Source organism: Coregonus lavaretus, assembly GCF_964263955.1.
Source record: "Coregonus lavaretus genome assembly, chromosome: 34".
NCBI lineage: Eukaryota > Metazoa > Chordata > Actinopteri > Salmoniformes > Salmonidae > Coregonus > Coregonus lavaretus.
Genome location: NC_140021.1, coordinates 28,132,709 through 28,148,102, shown reverse-complemented (window position 1 = coordinate 28,148,102; position 15,394 = coordinate 28,132,709). Strand labels below are relative to the sequence as shown.

The 15,394-nt window shown below is 41.8% G+C and overlaps 1 protein-coding gene across 1 annotated transcript in view; it reads right to left on the bottom strand.

Annotated features, from left to right (window-relative positions):
- Positions 1–15,247, bottom strand: part of LOC311108898 (extended synaptotagmin-2-like) — a 28,900-nt gene extending 13,653 nt beyond the window's left edge. Inside the window, exons 1-7 of the mRNA XM_084151690.1 lie at positions 14,481–15,247; positions 8,271–8,312; positions 7,197–7,331; positions 6,473–6,549; positions 6,254–6,326; positions 3,745–3,834; positions 1,339–1,394 (exon numbers count right to left, since the gene is read on the bottom strand). Of these exons, the coding sequence (XP_084007816.1) occupies positions 1,339–1,394; positions 3,745–3,834; positions 6,254–6,326; positions 6,473–6,549; positions 7,197–7,331; positions 8,271–8,312; positions 14,481–14,873 (866 nt within the window). The 5' untranslated portion in view covers positions 14,874–15,247. The remainder of the gene's footprint in view (positions 1–1,338; positions 1,395–3,744; positions 3,835–6,253; positions 6,327–6,472; positions 6,550–7,196; positions 7,332–8,270; positions 8,313–14,480) is intronic.
- Positions 15,248–15,394: the final 147 nt, after the last annotated feature.

Here is a 15,394-nt window from a genome sequence, read left to right as displayed (position 1 = left end):
CATGAGTTTAAAGAGCAGAAGCCACTGTCAACTCACAACCATATAGAAACTAAGAAGTGAATGTGGATAACAGAAATGATGCCTGGGTCTGCAGAGAAGACAAGGGTTATCTGCTCTTCAAATGGCTTGAGAACATTGTAATGGTCCCTTTACCAGCAGGGGGAAACCTATTTTATTGAATCCATTGGCTTATGGATGAGTTGTGCTTGTTTCACCAGCCATCAGTGCTCGGTCTATGTGACTCAGACGTATCATGTGTATGTTGTTGCTGTACGTGTCTTGCTGGTGAGTGGTGACAAATCCTATTTGCTCTTGTGGGATTCAATTCAATGCAATGCAAGTAGTAGCACTGCCATACCCCAGAATTTTTTGAAAATAACACAAGAAAAGTGCTTACTTCTAAGCAAATGCCTCTTTACAGTCATGCCTATTATATTCTACACTAAAGCGTAACAGTTACTCTCAATAAGCAGACCATCCAATGTTCTCTTTCATTTAAATGAGCCATAAGAAATCCCCAAGTCCCCTCCCCATTACCCCATAATTTCGGAGTTGAGAGGCAGAATAGAGTATTTTAGCAACCCTAGAGAGTTGGTGGAGCAGCCCAACTTACACACTATAGATCTCTATAAAGTCAGAGATGAGTTGCGCAAATTAAAATAACAGCTTGTTCAACCATAAAAACCTTATTGCTTTCTGAGCTGTGTGAGCTTTATTAGTCTCACAGCTCGCAGGTGCTGCCAGGCAGGTATGTGTTGGGATGAGCAGAGCATAATGGACTGAAAGCCTAACAGCCGTAGGGCGATGGTCACTCTAGTTTAAAGGGGCAATCTGCAGTTCAAACAATAACAAAGCCCCCCCCAGGGATGGGGCTGGAGAAATGTATCCACTCTCAAATTCATAGATATGCTATGGATGCAAAGACTCACCATCCATGATATCAATATGATAGTTTATACAGTGTTTGTTTACAACTACACTGTTAACAACTAAATGGGAGTAAAACAAGTGTATATTTTGGGTTGTGATGGGATATGACTGCTGAACTAAGCTCATAAGGCATTTCTACGTTATATTCTTCAAGAATCAATGTGTATATATCATTAATATAAAAGTCCAAAAATGGTTGTAGATACCCCAAAAAGTGTTGTACCTAAAAGTAGTGAAAGCTTTGCCTGACAAAAGAGGGTGTAGGGTGAATTTGAAAGAGGGTGTAGGGTCAGTTTTACATTTTCCCCACTAGTGGTTAAGGTTAGGATTGGGGAGGGGAAGCTGATCCTAGATCTGGACCTAGGAGAAACTTCACCCCGGAGCACAAAACTGACTCAATTTACTTACTTGAGTCCAGGAATGTCTAGTATATTGGTGAGGCCTTTCCAGTTGATGTCCAAAAGCTAGATGAAAACAAAATACATTTTGATTTAGCGGTCTGGAATCTGGAAGAACATGCTGTACACAGAACGATTGAAAAGCCACACCTGTGCTTTTATTTTTTACTTAAATTATCTCAAAACATACACCATCTTATAAAAGGGAACACAGGGACACTAGCCAGAAAAAGTGGGGAGATCAAGTAAATGATCTAAATTGATTCAAGCACTTAACTTTATTGTTGTGTGACTCCTGTGATATAATTACTCACTGTCAGAGTGAGGGAGGGTGTGTCGGTGCAAAGCTCTTTATGATTCAAAACAAAAGATAGCATTCCGACAATGGCAGCAAAGTAAAACAGAAGCCAAAGGAGCTAATTGCCTTGCCTCTTGATTAATAAACCAATTTCCTTGGAAATCTGACAATTTTACACATGACAAATGACAAGATGGTGTGCCAACAAGCATATTTGTTGCTGCAATTTCACCCTAGTTTAACCCTATAGTTAGCCTGGTGGAAGCAGCCTTATCGCTGCGTTCCGTTTCTGTGGTAAATACCCAATAGAAATGTATTGTTTACGAACAACAGAAATGTATTCTGCTCCGTTCTCAACCCCTGAGCTACCTACCGCGTTATCATGGCTATGGTGTCTCAATATACAAAACAACACACAAAGACGGTGAGACATACAGTATATGTATGCAATCAGGCTGGATCTAACAATCAGGCTGGTTCGGACAAGTAGTAACTTCTAAGCCGACAGGTATTTTTTGATTTATGCTAGTCGGAACTTTGATGTGTCTCTTGGCTCAAGGAATCGATTTCAATGCGTTTTTACAGCCCCCCCTCTTTGTGTGTTGCCTACACTGCAGCAGATATAGTGTTGAGCAAGGACTGTCCGGAACACTGCAAGGCAATCAAAGTAGCCAATTCCATATTTCCACTGCATGGATCAGTACCAGTGTTTGGCCCAATACTACATGTTGCCTTTTGTATATAACACTGGTGCTTACACCCAAAGAAGGTTGGAGTGACACCAGCTGCAGTGGAGAAGCCTTATAGAGGGGTACTGTAGCGTAGCAGTGAACTGGCAGAGCAGTGTGGGGCAATTAAGGCTTCTTCTCCAAGCATAACATTTATCAACTCATGGAGGGTCCTTGGAGACCATGTACACAATGTGCACCAATTAAAACAGCTGAGCATTGCAGAACTTGAGTAGCCTTCCTAAGGGTGTTTTCCCTCCAGTTCTCTGCGTTTCATCTCTCTGGCAACACAGCACAGACAAGGGCATCGCCTAATATGGTATCCTCCCATCCACTAGTTGTCTCAGAATGTTATTTTATTTGGCAGTCAAGACCGAACCATTTAAGAGGAGAACGAAGGGTTGTCCGCTTCACTGTGAAGCATTCGGGAGAATATTTTACATAGTCCTACCCCCTACATCGGAGAGAAGAGGGACCCTTTTTATCCTTTACCTCAACATTTCTTCCATAAAATGTGTTTTTCCCCCATTATTAAGATGACAGATAACAGAGATAAAGCAGGCCCAAGGCCACAGAAACAGGAGCTGCTTGTCCACAGTCTGTGGTCTGCTCTCAAAGAAGATGAATTCAACTCAGATACTGTATAATTAACACCCACTGCGTGTCTTGTGTCCCAACATGTAAAACACTGTGATTTACAGTCTTACCACTACACTCCTCCTGCTTCCTCTCTCTGATGTCTGCACTGAGGCTGGTATAGGCAGTGCAAAGAAATCCACCAAAGTAGGACAAGTCTGATCTGTGTCTATTTAAGGCTCAAGTGTCTCCACTCGGGACTTGTATCTGACTTAAATTGGCCAAAAGTTTAGGCAGAACATAGGCCTGGAGGCTCAGCACTACAGGAAGGAAGACAGTTGTCACGGATTCTGCCGAGACTGCCCTTCCTTCTGGTTCGGGCAGGCTGCGGCATTCGTCGTCACCGGAATACTAGCTGCTGCCGATCTATGTTCTAAGTTTCTATGTTCACCTGGTTGTTGTCTAGTGTTGCACACCTGTTTCCCATTATGGTATTATGTCCTTCCCTATTTAACCTGTTCGCTCCCACTGTGTGTTGTGCGTGTTTGTTGCTTGTTACGAGTGTCGTTTGTGAGCGGGTTTGCTCCTCCCTGTGTTTGGAGGTTTTGCTTGTTTCTTTACTATTCAGTAAAGTAGATTTTCATTTCATTCGGTGTCCTGCGCTTGACTCTGGCCTACCGCATTCCACAGACATTCATGACAACAGTGATGAAATAACCATTGTCAAACAACTGTCTTGCAAGCTGCTAATGATGCAAGTTACCTTAAATCCAAATAATAGAAAGAGGAAGTGTGTGTCAAGGCTAGAACTTACAGGTTTCTTCAGGAAGAACAGAGACAGGGCTCCTATCAGGGGCATGTCACCTAGCAATGGCTCCATGACTACTCTCAACACTCCATGGAGCTGTGAAACACAAAAGAGGCATCAAGACAAAAACACACTCGCTCACAGAGATAAAACAGAAACACACACACACACACACACAACCACACACACGACACATCATTAAGGGAGCTTTCAGTATCAGGGAACCTAAACACTGTAGGCCCTTGACCCACCTAATGACCTGTATGGGAACATTCCACTGTGGACGCCGCAGCAGACACATGACATGTGCCTCCAGAAACACTCCAAAGATGCCCCCCACACTACTACTGCATTACTAATCAGGCATAACATATCTGTCATTCTCAACTTCCTAAACAGATAGAGCTAATTATATCTCTCAAGACAAGCAGTTTGTTTAAGTGCTGATACTGTATATGAGCAAAACCGGCCACACTATTATTTTTGTTCAATCGACATGAGTTTAAAACAAAATGTTAATTATCCATATAAAGACCCCAGTGTCTATTGTCTGTCTCAATTGCTGTATTTATTTGTTTAATAAAAAAATACAATCACACACAAAAATATGACAGGATTTAAACTCCCCCTCAAAGACGCTAAGCATGGTGTTTCCAAACTCCTCTATAAGATGTACTGTGAGTATGAGAAATGTGAGCCGGTACTTTATAATAGGACTTTGTGAAGTAAATATCTTTGTGGAGTAAATATCTTTGTAGGATGATACTAATGATTGCTTTTCCCTGCCAGCTATGTTTCACTGCTGCCTGTTATGCAATGACCAAAGACATATAAACACTTGTTTTGTTCAAGGCCTACTCTCTATTTTCTCCCACACATATACACACACAAGCAGCGTTCATTTAGTCAACAATAACTATGACAAAAAATATTAGTCAACAACCTATTTTTCCTGAGGAAAACGAGACGAGATGCCATGAAAGAAAACGATAACACTGATGCCAGCCTTGATTTACCATATAGGCTACAGTACAAAGCCTTGGCTACAGGTTAACAGTTTATGCATACAGCTCTTTTCTCCCAATCATAACCTTGGGATGGGGGTAAATAACAGTGATTCCATAAAAAAAAGGGAGAATCCGAGCTTTCCAACAATGCCAGAGTTATTACTGTACTCCTAATACTCAGCAAATAGAATTCATATTTCCTATAGTGAAAAAACAACTGCACTCGCATTTTGCCAACTGCGAGAACGGCAACACGGATGAATAACAGTGCACATGGCAAAATAGAGCTTCTGATGTGATCAAAGCAAAAATAGCCTACATGAAAGGGAGTAAAAATTCTTGTTTCTAGTTGAGGTTTGTTACAATTGAAGAGTCCTGGCTGCGCATCAGTTCAAACGAGTGACTGAAGTGACCTCCCGGGAGCTGTAGCCTTTGGGAGAGCCAAGCAGATCAGCTCAATCAGACTGTGCAACTGAATGTTGTTAATTCTGCCAATGAGAGGATAGCATAAAATATTCTGCAAAAGGCATGCATGCTTATGATTGGACAAAACAGATGAAAAGGAGCTTCATGTCAAATTGAATGTTTATGGAATTCTCATCTCGTCACATTTTCGTCAAATATAAATAAAAAAACGAGTTTGTTATAGTTATTGGGTTTTTTCATGGCATCTCGTCTCGTTATCATCATTAGTTTTCATCAGGAAAAATAGATTGTTTAATCATATTTTTTGTCATAGTTATTGTTGATGAAATTAACACTGGCTGGCATTGGTTACAATCTGCCACAATAGCAATGTTGCCCACTATATGAGGGGATAGTAGGCCTAGTTGGACAAGGCTATCTTAATGTGCACATGATGGAAGTTAGAGGTAAATATCAATTATTTAATGGGGTAAAAAAATGCACTGACTAATAGGTGACTTAAATGACTGGGACTAAAACTAGACTAAAATTGTCCCAAGTTTTAGTCGACTGATAATAACTAAAATTAAGAAGGATGACATTTTTCAAATGTGACTAAGATGAAAAGGTATTTTAGTCAAAAGACTAAGTCTAAAACTACAAAATTAACACTGCACACAAGGTAACTGATCATTTACATTTACATTTTACATTCACACACAGTATATTGCTTGCAAGTCATTGCAATAAAAACTGATCTAATGTTGTTTGCAAGCCAGTGTAATTGAGCAAGCAGGCATAATAAAGTCACTTTTACATGCAGTCAAAACATTTGTTTGGAGTTTACTGTCCTCGACTCTTCTGAACAGGTTTCCAGTGACATTATCAACAATCAGAGCATCCATTACAGAGTTGTATAGTTCATATATATTCATGCCCCAGATCCAATTCCGACTGCAAGTGAAGGGTGGTTTGTTAAAGTTTTACATCCCTAAGAAATGACATTTGAAAAACCTATCACCCAAAAATTAAAACGTTATGTTTTTATGTCTCTAATTTATCCTAAGACAACAGAGAATGAGACAAGAACATAATGTTATTACCTGTATACCCGTAATACCAGCTTTGCAGTAGTATCTTTTGATGTCCACATCAATTTCAGTATTTCCAACAAAACTGAAAGAAATGTTTAGCATCATCAAAAATCACAGGAAAGTGTTTATGTATGTTATTCAATTAAAAAATATATATATACTACACACAGTACATTCTATGACAAGCCAAAGGCTACAATCTGCCCAAAATGGAGATAGTCAGGTCACCTGATCTGTAGGTCCATGATAATCTGACGCTTGTCCACATTCTCTGTGTAAACCTTGACCCCGTTGATCCTTAAAGGCTTAAAGACGAACACAAGACAAATGACATCACAACATTACCACTAGGCCTCAGACCCCCACTTGTGTTCTACCCAGCATGAAACATCGCCACTACTATGTGACCCCTCCTGGAAACTATTTGGGAAACACCCACCAGCTGTCCCTACAACACAGACACATGCACAGATACAGTTCTAGGGGTGCTTGAGCACTATAAGAAAAGTGTAAGAGCTGTTTGAAAAGAATGCCTGAAATAAGCCTGTTTTGGTGGGATGGAGCTTTGTCCTTTCCAATGTGACATCACCATGCAGTACATTTGTTAATAAGAGAGAGTTCCAAACCTCTCTGCCAATAACAGCTAGTTTTCCGTTTTCCCCTCCCCACTCCCAGACAGTCCTAGCAAAATTCTTGCTTGAGAAACTGTTCTTTGCGAAGAAGCTATTTCTGTTTATTTTTGACCATTGTAATCGAAAAACAATCACAGTAAAGTATGTAATTGTTACCCAGAAATGATTTGATATTGAGATAAAAACGGCTGCATTGGACCTTTAAAACTAGATTGGGGAGGTTTGAGTGCCTGTCCCCAACGGTTGAACAGTCGAAAACCATCTTATAAACATAAGGCAGGGTTAGGTAGAGACTCCTGCTGATAAGTCTTGATGTTCACCTTGTCCCCCATGTCGATCTTGCTGAAGCGGAAGGTGCTGAGGTGGGAGTTGGCTCCCTTCACGGCCGGCTCAATAGTCTCACGGAACAGCTTCTCTACGAACTGGCAAATATACGGCCACATCTGTCTCACAGTCTGCAAGGCCAGAGAGAGTAGGAACGGATCAGTGAGTTGGTACCGGGCCCACATTCTGACCATCATACAGTAAGTCTTCACAGAAATGTAGGAAGCAGAGTGAAGGAGCTGAATTCACTGAATTCATTATTTAATATCAGATCAGGTCCCATATTCACAAAGTGCCTGAGTAGAAGTGCTAAGTTTTGCCTTTCATGGAATAAGACAGGTGAGACCTGGTCCTAGATTAGCACTCCTTCTCTTAGACTGAGAATACAGGCCCAGCAATATCCTGAAAGTGATGCAAAAGCATTTCAATCAGTTTTATCATTCACAATACTGGGGAAACTCAATACATATATTCAAACATTTTAATTGTTATCTGCTCTATGTTATGTACGATAAATATTTGAAACTTAGGTCCCAGGTCATTACCTTACACTCTTAGAAAAAAAGGTGCTATCTAGAACGTAAAAGGGTTATTCAGCTGTCCCCATAGGAGAAACCTTTGAAGAACCCTTTCTGGTTCCAGGTAGAACCCTTTGGAACCTTTTATCTGGAACCAAAAAGGGTGCCCCTATAGGGACAGCCGAAGAACCCTTTTGGAACCCTTTTTTCTATGCGTGTAGGGAACGGCTTAAGAGACTTTTAAATCTGACAGTCCTAAGGCTTAAGAGACTCTAAATCTGATTAACTTCCTGATTTATGCATAGAGTATGCTGCAAAAAGAGAGCATCTGTTAAATAACCCTCAGTCAGTGTAGATGAAAGGGAGGAGACAGGTTAAAGAAGGATTTTAAGCCTTGAGACAATTGAGACATGGATTGTGTATGTGTGCCATTCAGAGGGTGAAAGGGCAAGACAAAAGATTTCCGTATCTACACCGCTAATCCAAACATGAAAAGTAGGTCCTCATCAACATATAAGTGGAAAATCTAACAATTCCTTTTTGTTATTTTACCTTGTTCAGCCACTCTACTCTTTCTACATCTGGGAAGTTGACCTAAAGAGAAAAAAAGTAAGAAATAATTACTGTTTACATGCTCAAAACCCATTTTCTAGTACCTGTAGTCACTGATTCCATCTTAACAACCACATTGTACATTGTTATTTTAACTGAAATAGCTGTTGGACATGAGATATTCTGCCTAGGTCCAGCAGAAGTCTGGCTGTAGCCTGCGTTGCATCCCAAATGGCACCCTATTGCCTATATTGCACTACTATTGACCAGGGCCCATAGGGCTCTGGTCAAAATTAGTGCACTATGTAGGGAATAGTGTACCATTTGGGACGTAGTCCTGCAGTCTGCCTGAACCCCTCCTGGCTATTCCAAAGATATAATAGTACTGTAGCTGGAGCTGGAGCTGGCCACTGCACACAGTATGAGCATCAGTGAGAGAGAGGAGAGCCCTGAGCATACACACTGCCCACATACTGTACCCACACGTGCACACACACACATAAAACAAATAACACTGGCTCTCATAAGCCAACAATCATCATAGTCTAAAAGCAAAACTTTTCTAATGAGGCTACGCCTTTTCAGAACAACACAGAGGAAGTGTGCTGTCATGTGTTATCCCCTTAGGAGCAGCGGCTCCAGCGGTGTAACCGTGGCAACGACATTGCATGCGAGAGCTACAGGAGGCAGAGATGCTAATGCAGGTGAGAAAAGCGCTGATCCAGCATTAGCGTGACAGCGTAGAGGAGCATAGGATTGGACAGTAAGAGGAGTGGGAAGTAGGGAGATAAACTACTGATGGGTTTGACAGATTCAAGCCTAGCTTTTTTACCAGCCTCTGTTATGCAATCAGGAGCACTCAAGTGGACATGGTTTCTATTAACCTGACACATACTGTAAAGCAACCAATTCACAAAATAGCTGGCAGAGGATAGTGCCTTACGGATACATCATTTACTCAACAAATAAATGAGTGATATCAAATTACTGTGCAACTGTCAAGAGGTACTTCACACCTCACAACAGAAATTGAGAAGCAATTTAAAATGCAGTACTGTCCATTTAAGTGGATTGAATGGGGATGCTATTATATAACTATGGAAATACTTTCAAAACATATTATAGAAGCAACTTGGATCTACTTAATATTTAAAACATTAAAACACCTGGAGGTATACAACTCCATTAGAGTGGACATCAATGTGACTATCCCCCAAAGAGATTTGGTTGTTTTTCCGTACTTGAGATGATGCTTGTGTCTCACAGGAGCCTGAATAAGTAGCAGGATTTTACATTAGTGTAGGCAGTGCTACGCAGCAGCCTGACTCACAGCATACGTATTTTCCAATCAAAACAAACAGGAGCAGTCGGCAATCACTATTTTAGGTATGACATTTTAGCTATGTTCTGATGCAACTCACTCAGCTTGTCTCAAGGAGAAACCTATAGGAAAACGGTTATAGATCATCTGTTATTACACTGCTGTGTTACATGATCTATCCCTTCCCTTCTACTCACTCAAAAGGTATATGCACTGAAACTAAGGGGCATTTGTTGCAGCCAAGTAACTTGCTCTGTCATATCCTCACATGGTCTCTCTTATCATTGCTATGCGGATGATACTCAACTACTTTTCTCCTTCCCCCCCTTCTGACACCCAGGTGGCGACACATCTCTGCGTGCCTGGCAGACATCTCAGTTTGGATGTTGGCCCACCACCTCAAGCTCAACCTCGACAAGACGGAGCTGCTCTTCCACCCGGGAAAGGCCTGCCCGCTTCAAGACCTCTCCATCACACTTGACAACTCCATGGTGTCCCCCTCCCAGAGTGCAAAGAATCTTGACGTGACCCTGGACAACACCCTGTCGTTCTCTGCAAACATCAAAGCAGTGACTCACTCATGCAGTTTCATGCTCTACAACAGCCGTAGAGTACGACCCTATCTCACACAGAATGCAGTGCAGGTCTTAATCCAGGTAAGAAGGGCTCTACATAGAACCATATATAACATTTCCCAGCATCCTCTTGCAGGGAGATTTTCAGAATTGTTTGTTTTACTGTAATATCTGTGTTTTTGCATGTACATTGATTGGTTGATACATTTTATGCTACACAAAGATGAATAACATACAGTTTTCTAAACTAATTAAATCTGTTAGTAATTGGATGTATTGCCCCGTTACTGAGATGGTTGTTCCAGTTTAGAGTACTGAGGTAGTCTCAATATTCAATCTTCCCTACCCTGGCAGTCATTCTGAATGAAGTTTGCGGGTGATTAACAATTCCACTTGTTCGATATCCTAACTCTGGCTGGATTCACATAGGAATTACACATTACTTTGCAAGCCAGCATAATGTGACTTGCAGGCTTGATGTGGCCTGTAAACCAGGATATTCCCTACACCACTGTGTTATTATATAACTAGGCCCTCAAAGAAAGGCCTTATGATATATGTAATGTATTGTCATAAATAATTACATTTTAAAGGCTAATAAGGCTGGTGGAACCTTTCATAGAGGGTTGTAGGAAGTACCCTCCAAAAGATAACAGGGTTCTCGGTAGAACCCTTAATAGACGGTTCTAGGAAGAACCTTTAGATGCTAAAATGGTTCTTGGTAGAACCATAGCTGCGGGAAGTAGGGGTGCGCACCCCCCTGAAAAATAAGAATGTTTAAAAATATATATTAATAAAAATATATATTTTTTAAGTAGTGCACTGGGCCTTTAATAGTCCTGTATTAGCGGACTGATATAGCCGTCTGCAGTGCCAGCAAAATGATTTTTACTATATAAACTTGCACCTGTCTTTTCCTACTAGTATTGACTTTTCTGACACTTATGTATTGAGAAAAATGTATTTACTACGACTGTGATATGTGGTTGTCTCAGCTAGCTATCTTAAGATGACTGCACTAACTGTAAGTCGCTCTGGATAAGAGCGTCTGCTAAATAACTCAAATGTAAATGTAAAATGCATCTAAACACAAATGCACAGATGCAAACGTGGAGACTGTGGACTGTGGAGTTCAATTCCAATCAAAAAAGCAGGAGAAGAACACATTATACTAGCTTGACAAGGGGGTGGGCAAGTATTAGCTTTGTGCCTATTAGATCGCTCTATGGGCCCTGGTCAAAAGTATTACTCTATATAAGGAATAGGTGTATTTCACAGTGTGGTGGAAGAGCAACTCTGAGCAAATGTGTCTCCCAGAGGACAGGAAGGACAGGAAGCTTTAGTATAGCTCATGGTTTCAGATACCTCCTTCTCCCCCTCCTCTTCCTCTTCCTTCTCCTCCTACTCCTCCACCTCCTTCTCCTCCTCCTCCTCAGAAACACAACCCAAGTGTCACATTTCAGCGTCTCAGTGACCAGCTGGTAGTGTCCAGACTGAGGAAGCTGAGCACCAGCGGTCAGTCTCGCCTTCAGTGCCTGAGGCGTGCCTACGGCAGCCTGCAAACAACAGGGCACAACACAGTGTAACCAGTCCAGTGCAGCACAGCCGTGACTAGTGCACTCTGATGAGAAAACACTAATATACTGACTCCCTGAATCGTTGCTGCTGTCAGCTACCTGTGTGGAGCGGCACTGAGGCAGACATTTCATTTACTTTTAAATTGAGTTAAGTCATCTTTAGAGAGAACTTCAGAGCTAATTTATCACACTAACTCCAGCAGGGTTATATACACATTAAAAGGTGATGAAGTACCCACAACAACTACAGTGGGGAAAAGTATTTAGTCAGCCACCAATTGTGCAAGTTCTCCCACTTAAAAAGACGAGAGAGGCCTGTAATTTTCATCATAGGTACACATCAACTATGACTGACAAAATGAGGAGAAAAAATCCAGAAAATCACATTGTAGGATTTTTAATGAATTTATTTGCAAATTATGGTGGAAAATAAGTATTTGGTCAATAACAAAAGTTTCTCAATACTTTGTTATATACCCTTTGTTGGCAATGACACAGGTCAAACGTTTTCTGTAAGTCTTCACAAGGTTTTCACACACTGTTGCTGGTACTTTGGCCCATTCCTCCATGCAGATCTCCTCTAGAGCAGTGATGTTTTGGGGCTGTCGCTGGGCAACACAGACTTTCAACTCCCTCCAAAGATTTTCTATGGGGTTGAGATCTGGAGACTGGCTAGGCCACTCCAGGACCTTGAAATGCTTCTTACGAAGCCACTCCTTCGTTGCCCGGGCGGTGTGTTTGGGATCATTGTCATGCTGAAAGACCCAGCCACGTTTCATCTTCAATGCCCTTGCTGATGGAAGGAGGTTTTCACTCAAAATCTCACGATACATGGCCCCATTCATTCTTTCCTTTACACGGATCTGTCGTCCTGGTCCCTTTGCAGAAAAACAGCCCCAAAGCATGATGTTTCCACCCCCATGCTTCACAGTAGGTATGGTGTTCTTTGGATGCAACTCAGCATTCTTTGTCCTCCAAACACGACGAGTTGAGTTTTTACCAAAAAGTTCTATTTTGGTTTCATCTGACCATATGACATTCTCCCAATCCTCTTCTGGATCATCCAAATGCACTCTAGCAAACTTCAGACGGGCCTGGACATGTACTGGCTTAAGCAGGGGGACACGTCTGGCACTGCAGGATTTGAGTCCCTGGCGGCGTAGTGTGTTACTGATGGTAGGCTTTGTTACTTTGGTCCCAGCTCTCTGCAGGTCATTCACTAGGTCCCCCCGTGTGGTTCTGGGATTTTTGCTCACCGTTCTTGTGATCATTTTGACCCCACGGGGTGAGATCTTGCGTGGAGCCCCAGATCGATGGAGATTATCAGTGGTCTTGTATGTCTTCCATTTCCTAATAATTGCTCCCACAGTTGATTTCTTCAAACCAAGCTGCTTACCTATTGCAGATTCAGTCTTCCCAGCCTGGTGCAGGTCTATAATTTTGTTTCTGGTGTCCTTTGACAGCTCTTTGGTCTTGGCCATAGTGGAGTTTGGAGTGTGACTGTTTGAGGTTGTGGACAGGTGTCTTTTATACTGATAACAAGTTCAAACAGGTGCCATTAATACAGGTAACGAGTGGAGAACAGAGGAGCCTCTTAAAGAAGAAGTTACAGGTCTGTGAGAGCCAGAAATCTTGCTTGTTTGTAGGTGACCAAATACTTATTTTCCACCATCATTTGCAAATAAATTCATAGAAAATCCTACAATGTGATTTTCTGGATTTTCTTTTCTCAATTTGTCTATCATAGTTGACGTGTACCTATGATGAACATTTCAGGCCTCTCATCTTTTTAAGTGGGAGAACTTGCACAATTGGTGGCTGACTAAATACTTTTTTCCCCCACTGTATTTGAACAGAGCCCTTTGGGAAAATGTGTCTTAGGAGAGAAGTCACAAGGCATGACAGTGTGACAATGCCAAATATTTAGGATAAAAATATGATGTCACCACATGTTTTTCCCCTTAACCAAATTAGTAGTTACCTTGTCAGCTAAAAGGACAGAAGAGACAGCCAAACAATGATACTGTCCTAGTTTGACACTTGCTGAGCAGATGTCAAGCAGCTTATAAATTATGAATAATTCAAATTTCCCAAGTATAGGCCTAGTTGATGTCTTCAACTTGAGTCAGATGGCATTATTGTCAAGTTGCATTTAAGTTGGAGGTTTCTCCTATGGCCCTACACTTTGCTAGCCTGCGTGCCAGACTGTTTGTGCCATCATGCCAACTCCTTGTCACTCATTGTCATGCCAATGATAGTACAAACAGACCTGGAACCAGGCGAACAATAAGTGAGGTTAGATTGGGTGCATCTTCCAGGCATAATCATGCATGCAAAGTGTTGTTAGTTACCACAACAGTGGCAGGGCAATGAGATTGGGGCCCATGTGTCCCTCCCACCCTGGTGTCCGGTTTACCATTGTACCATGCTGTATTTAGAGGGGCTTAGTCTAATGTCACTGCTGGGGACAGAACACTGTTCTGTCTTCTGATCACCGGGTGATGGTTTTCTTAGAAACTCAATAACAAACAAAAAATATTCACGTGTGCTGTGCACTAGGCTTATTTGGGTTATAGAAAAAACATGTTCAAATACATTTGATATAGGCTAATCAAATGTGGTAGTCATATAGCCATCTAATAATCCAGAGACTAATTGAATAGGGGGATAGAGATAACATGTTATGCACAGTTACAGTAACCCAAAGGCTCCCTTTATAAAGTAATATTGGTCTTACCCATGATGGCAAATCAGAAGTTGTCAGACTTTGCTTGACAGTTCTCTCCTCTTGTTCAAAGAACGCCAAGGCTCTGTACAGTCGGGTGTTCTTGCCTCCTGTGTTTCTCCTCCACCAGAAGAATATTACAAGTCCTATTAAGAGCCAACTGAAACTGAATTCAAAATATCCCAAAACATATATGGGGAAAATGAGCAGGAATGTCTTTGTAAACTGAATCCATGTCTGAGTTAGGTCACCAACGGACGACCCAGACGTGTCATCGACGATGTTTGCCGGTGGAAATTCGTTTGTATTGGGTTCGGTGTGAATAGGGCTCGGTGCGTTTTGTCCATTCTCCTTTGATCCAGCGGAGCTCCCATTATGTGCATGGGCGCCTCGTACAGCCGTCATACTGTCTATTGACGTTCGTTTCTTTGCGCCCTCAGTTTCAATGGGATGTTAGAGTAAAGACCTCAATAACAGAGGCTTCTTCTATTCTTTAATAAACTGTCACCAATGTTCAACCTCCTGCGCAGCGCGCACAGACCCTCTCCGAATCAACCCAAGATTGCGCTCACGTTAGTTCATCCGCATCCGAGCTCATTTTGCCCTGGAAAAAGTGGCCATTGATTATTCTTCCACGCTGCAATAAAGTCTATGATAAACCATCTTACTCACATACGCCTAATTTTCTTCTCTCATTCTACAATAATATCACGCTGCTTTCCTCATACCGTGTTGAGTTTGGGTAGTCCTCCACTTACCAGAACCTACAGCAGCCGCACTCTTTGAACGCACGCACTGCTCTCCCTGCGCACGTTCGCGTTCTGTACTACTTCAAGGTCGTCACTAGCTTCTATACCAATCTGCTCCCACAGTCATAAAGTCATAAACCCCGCCCATTTCTACACTCAGATTAGTATTTTTTTTAA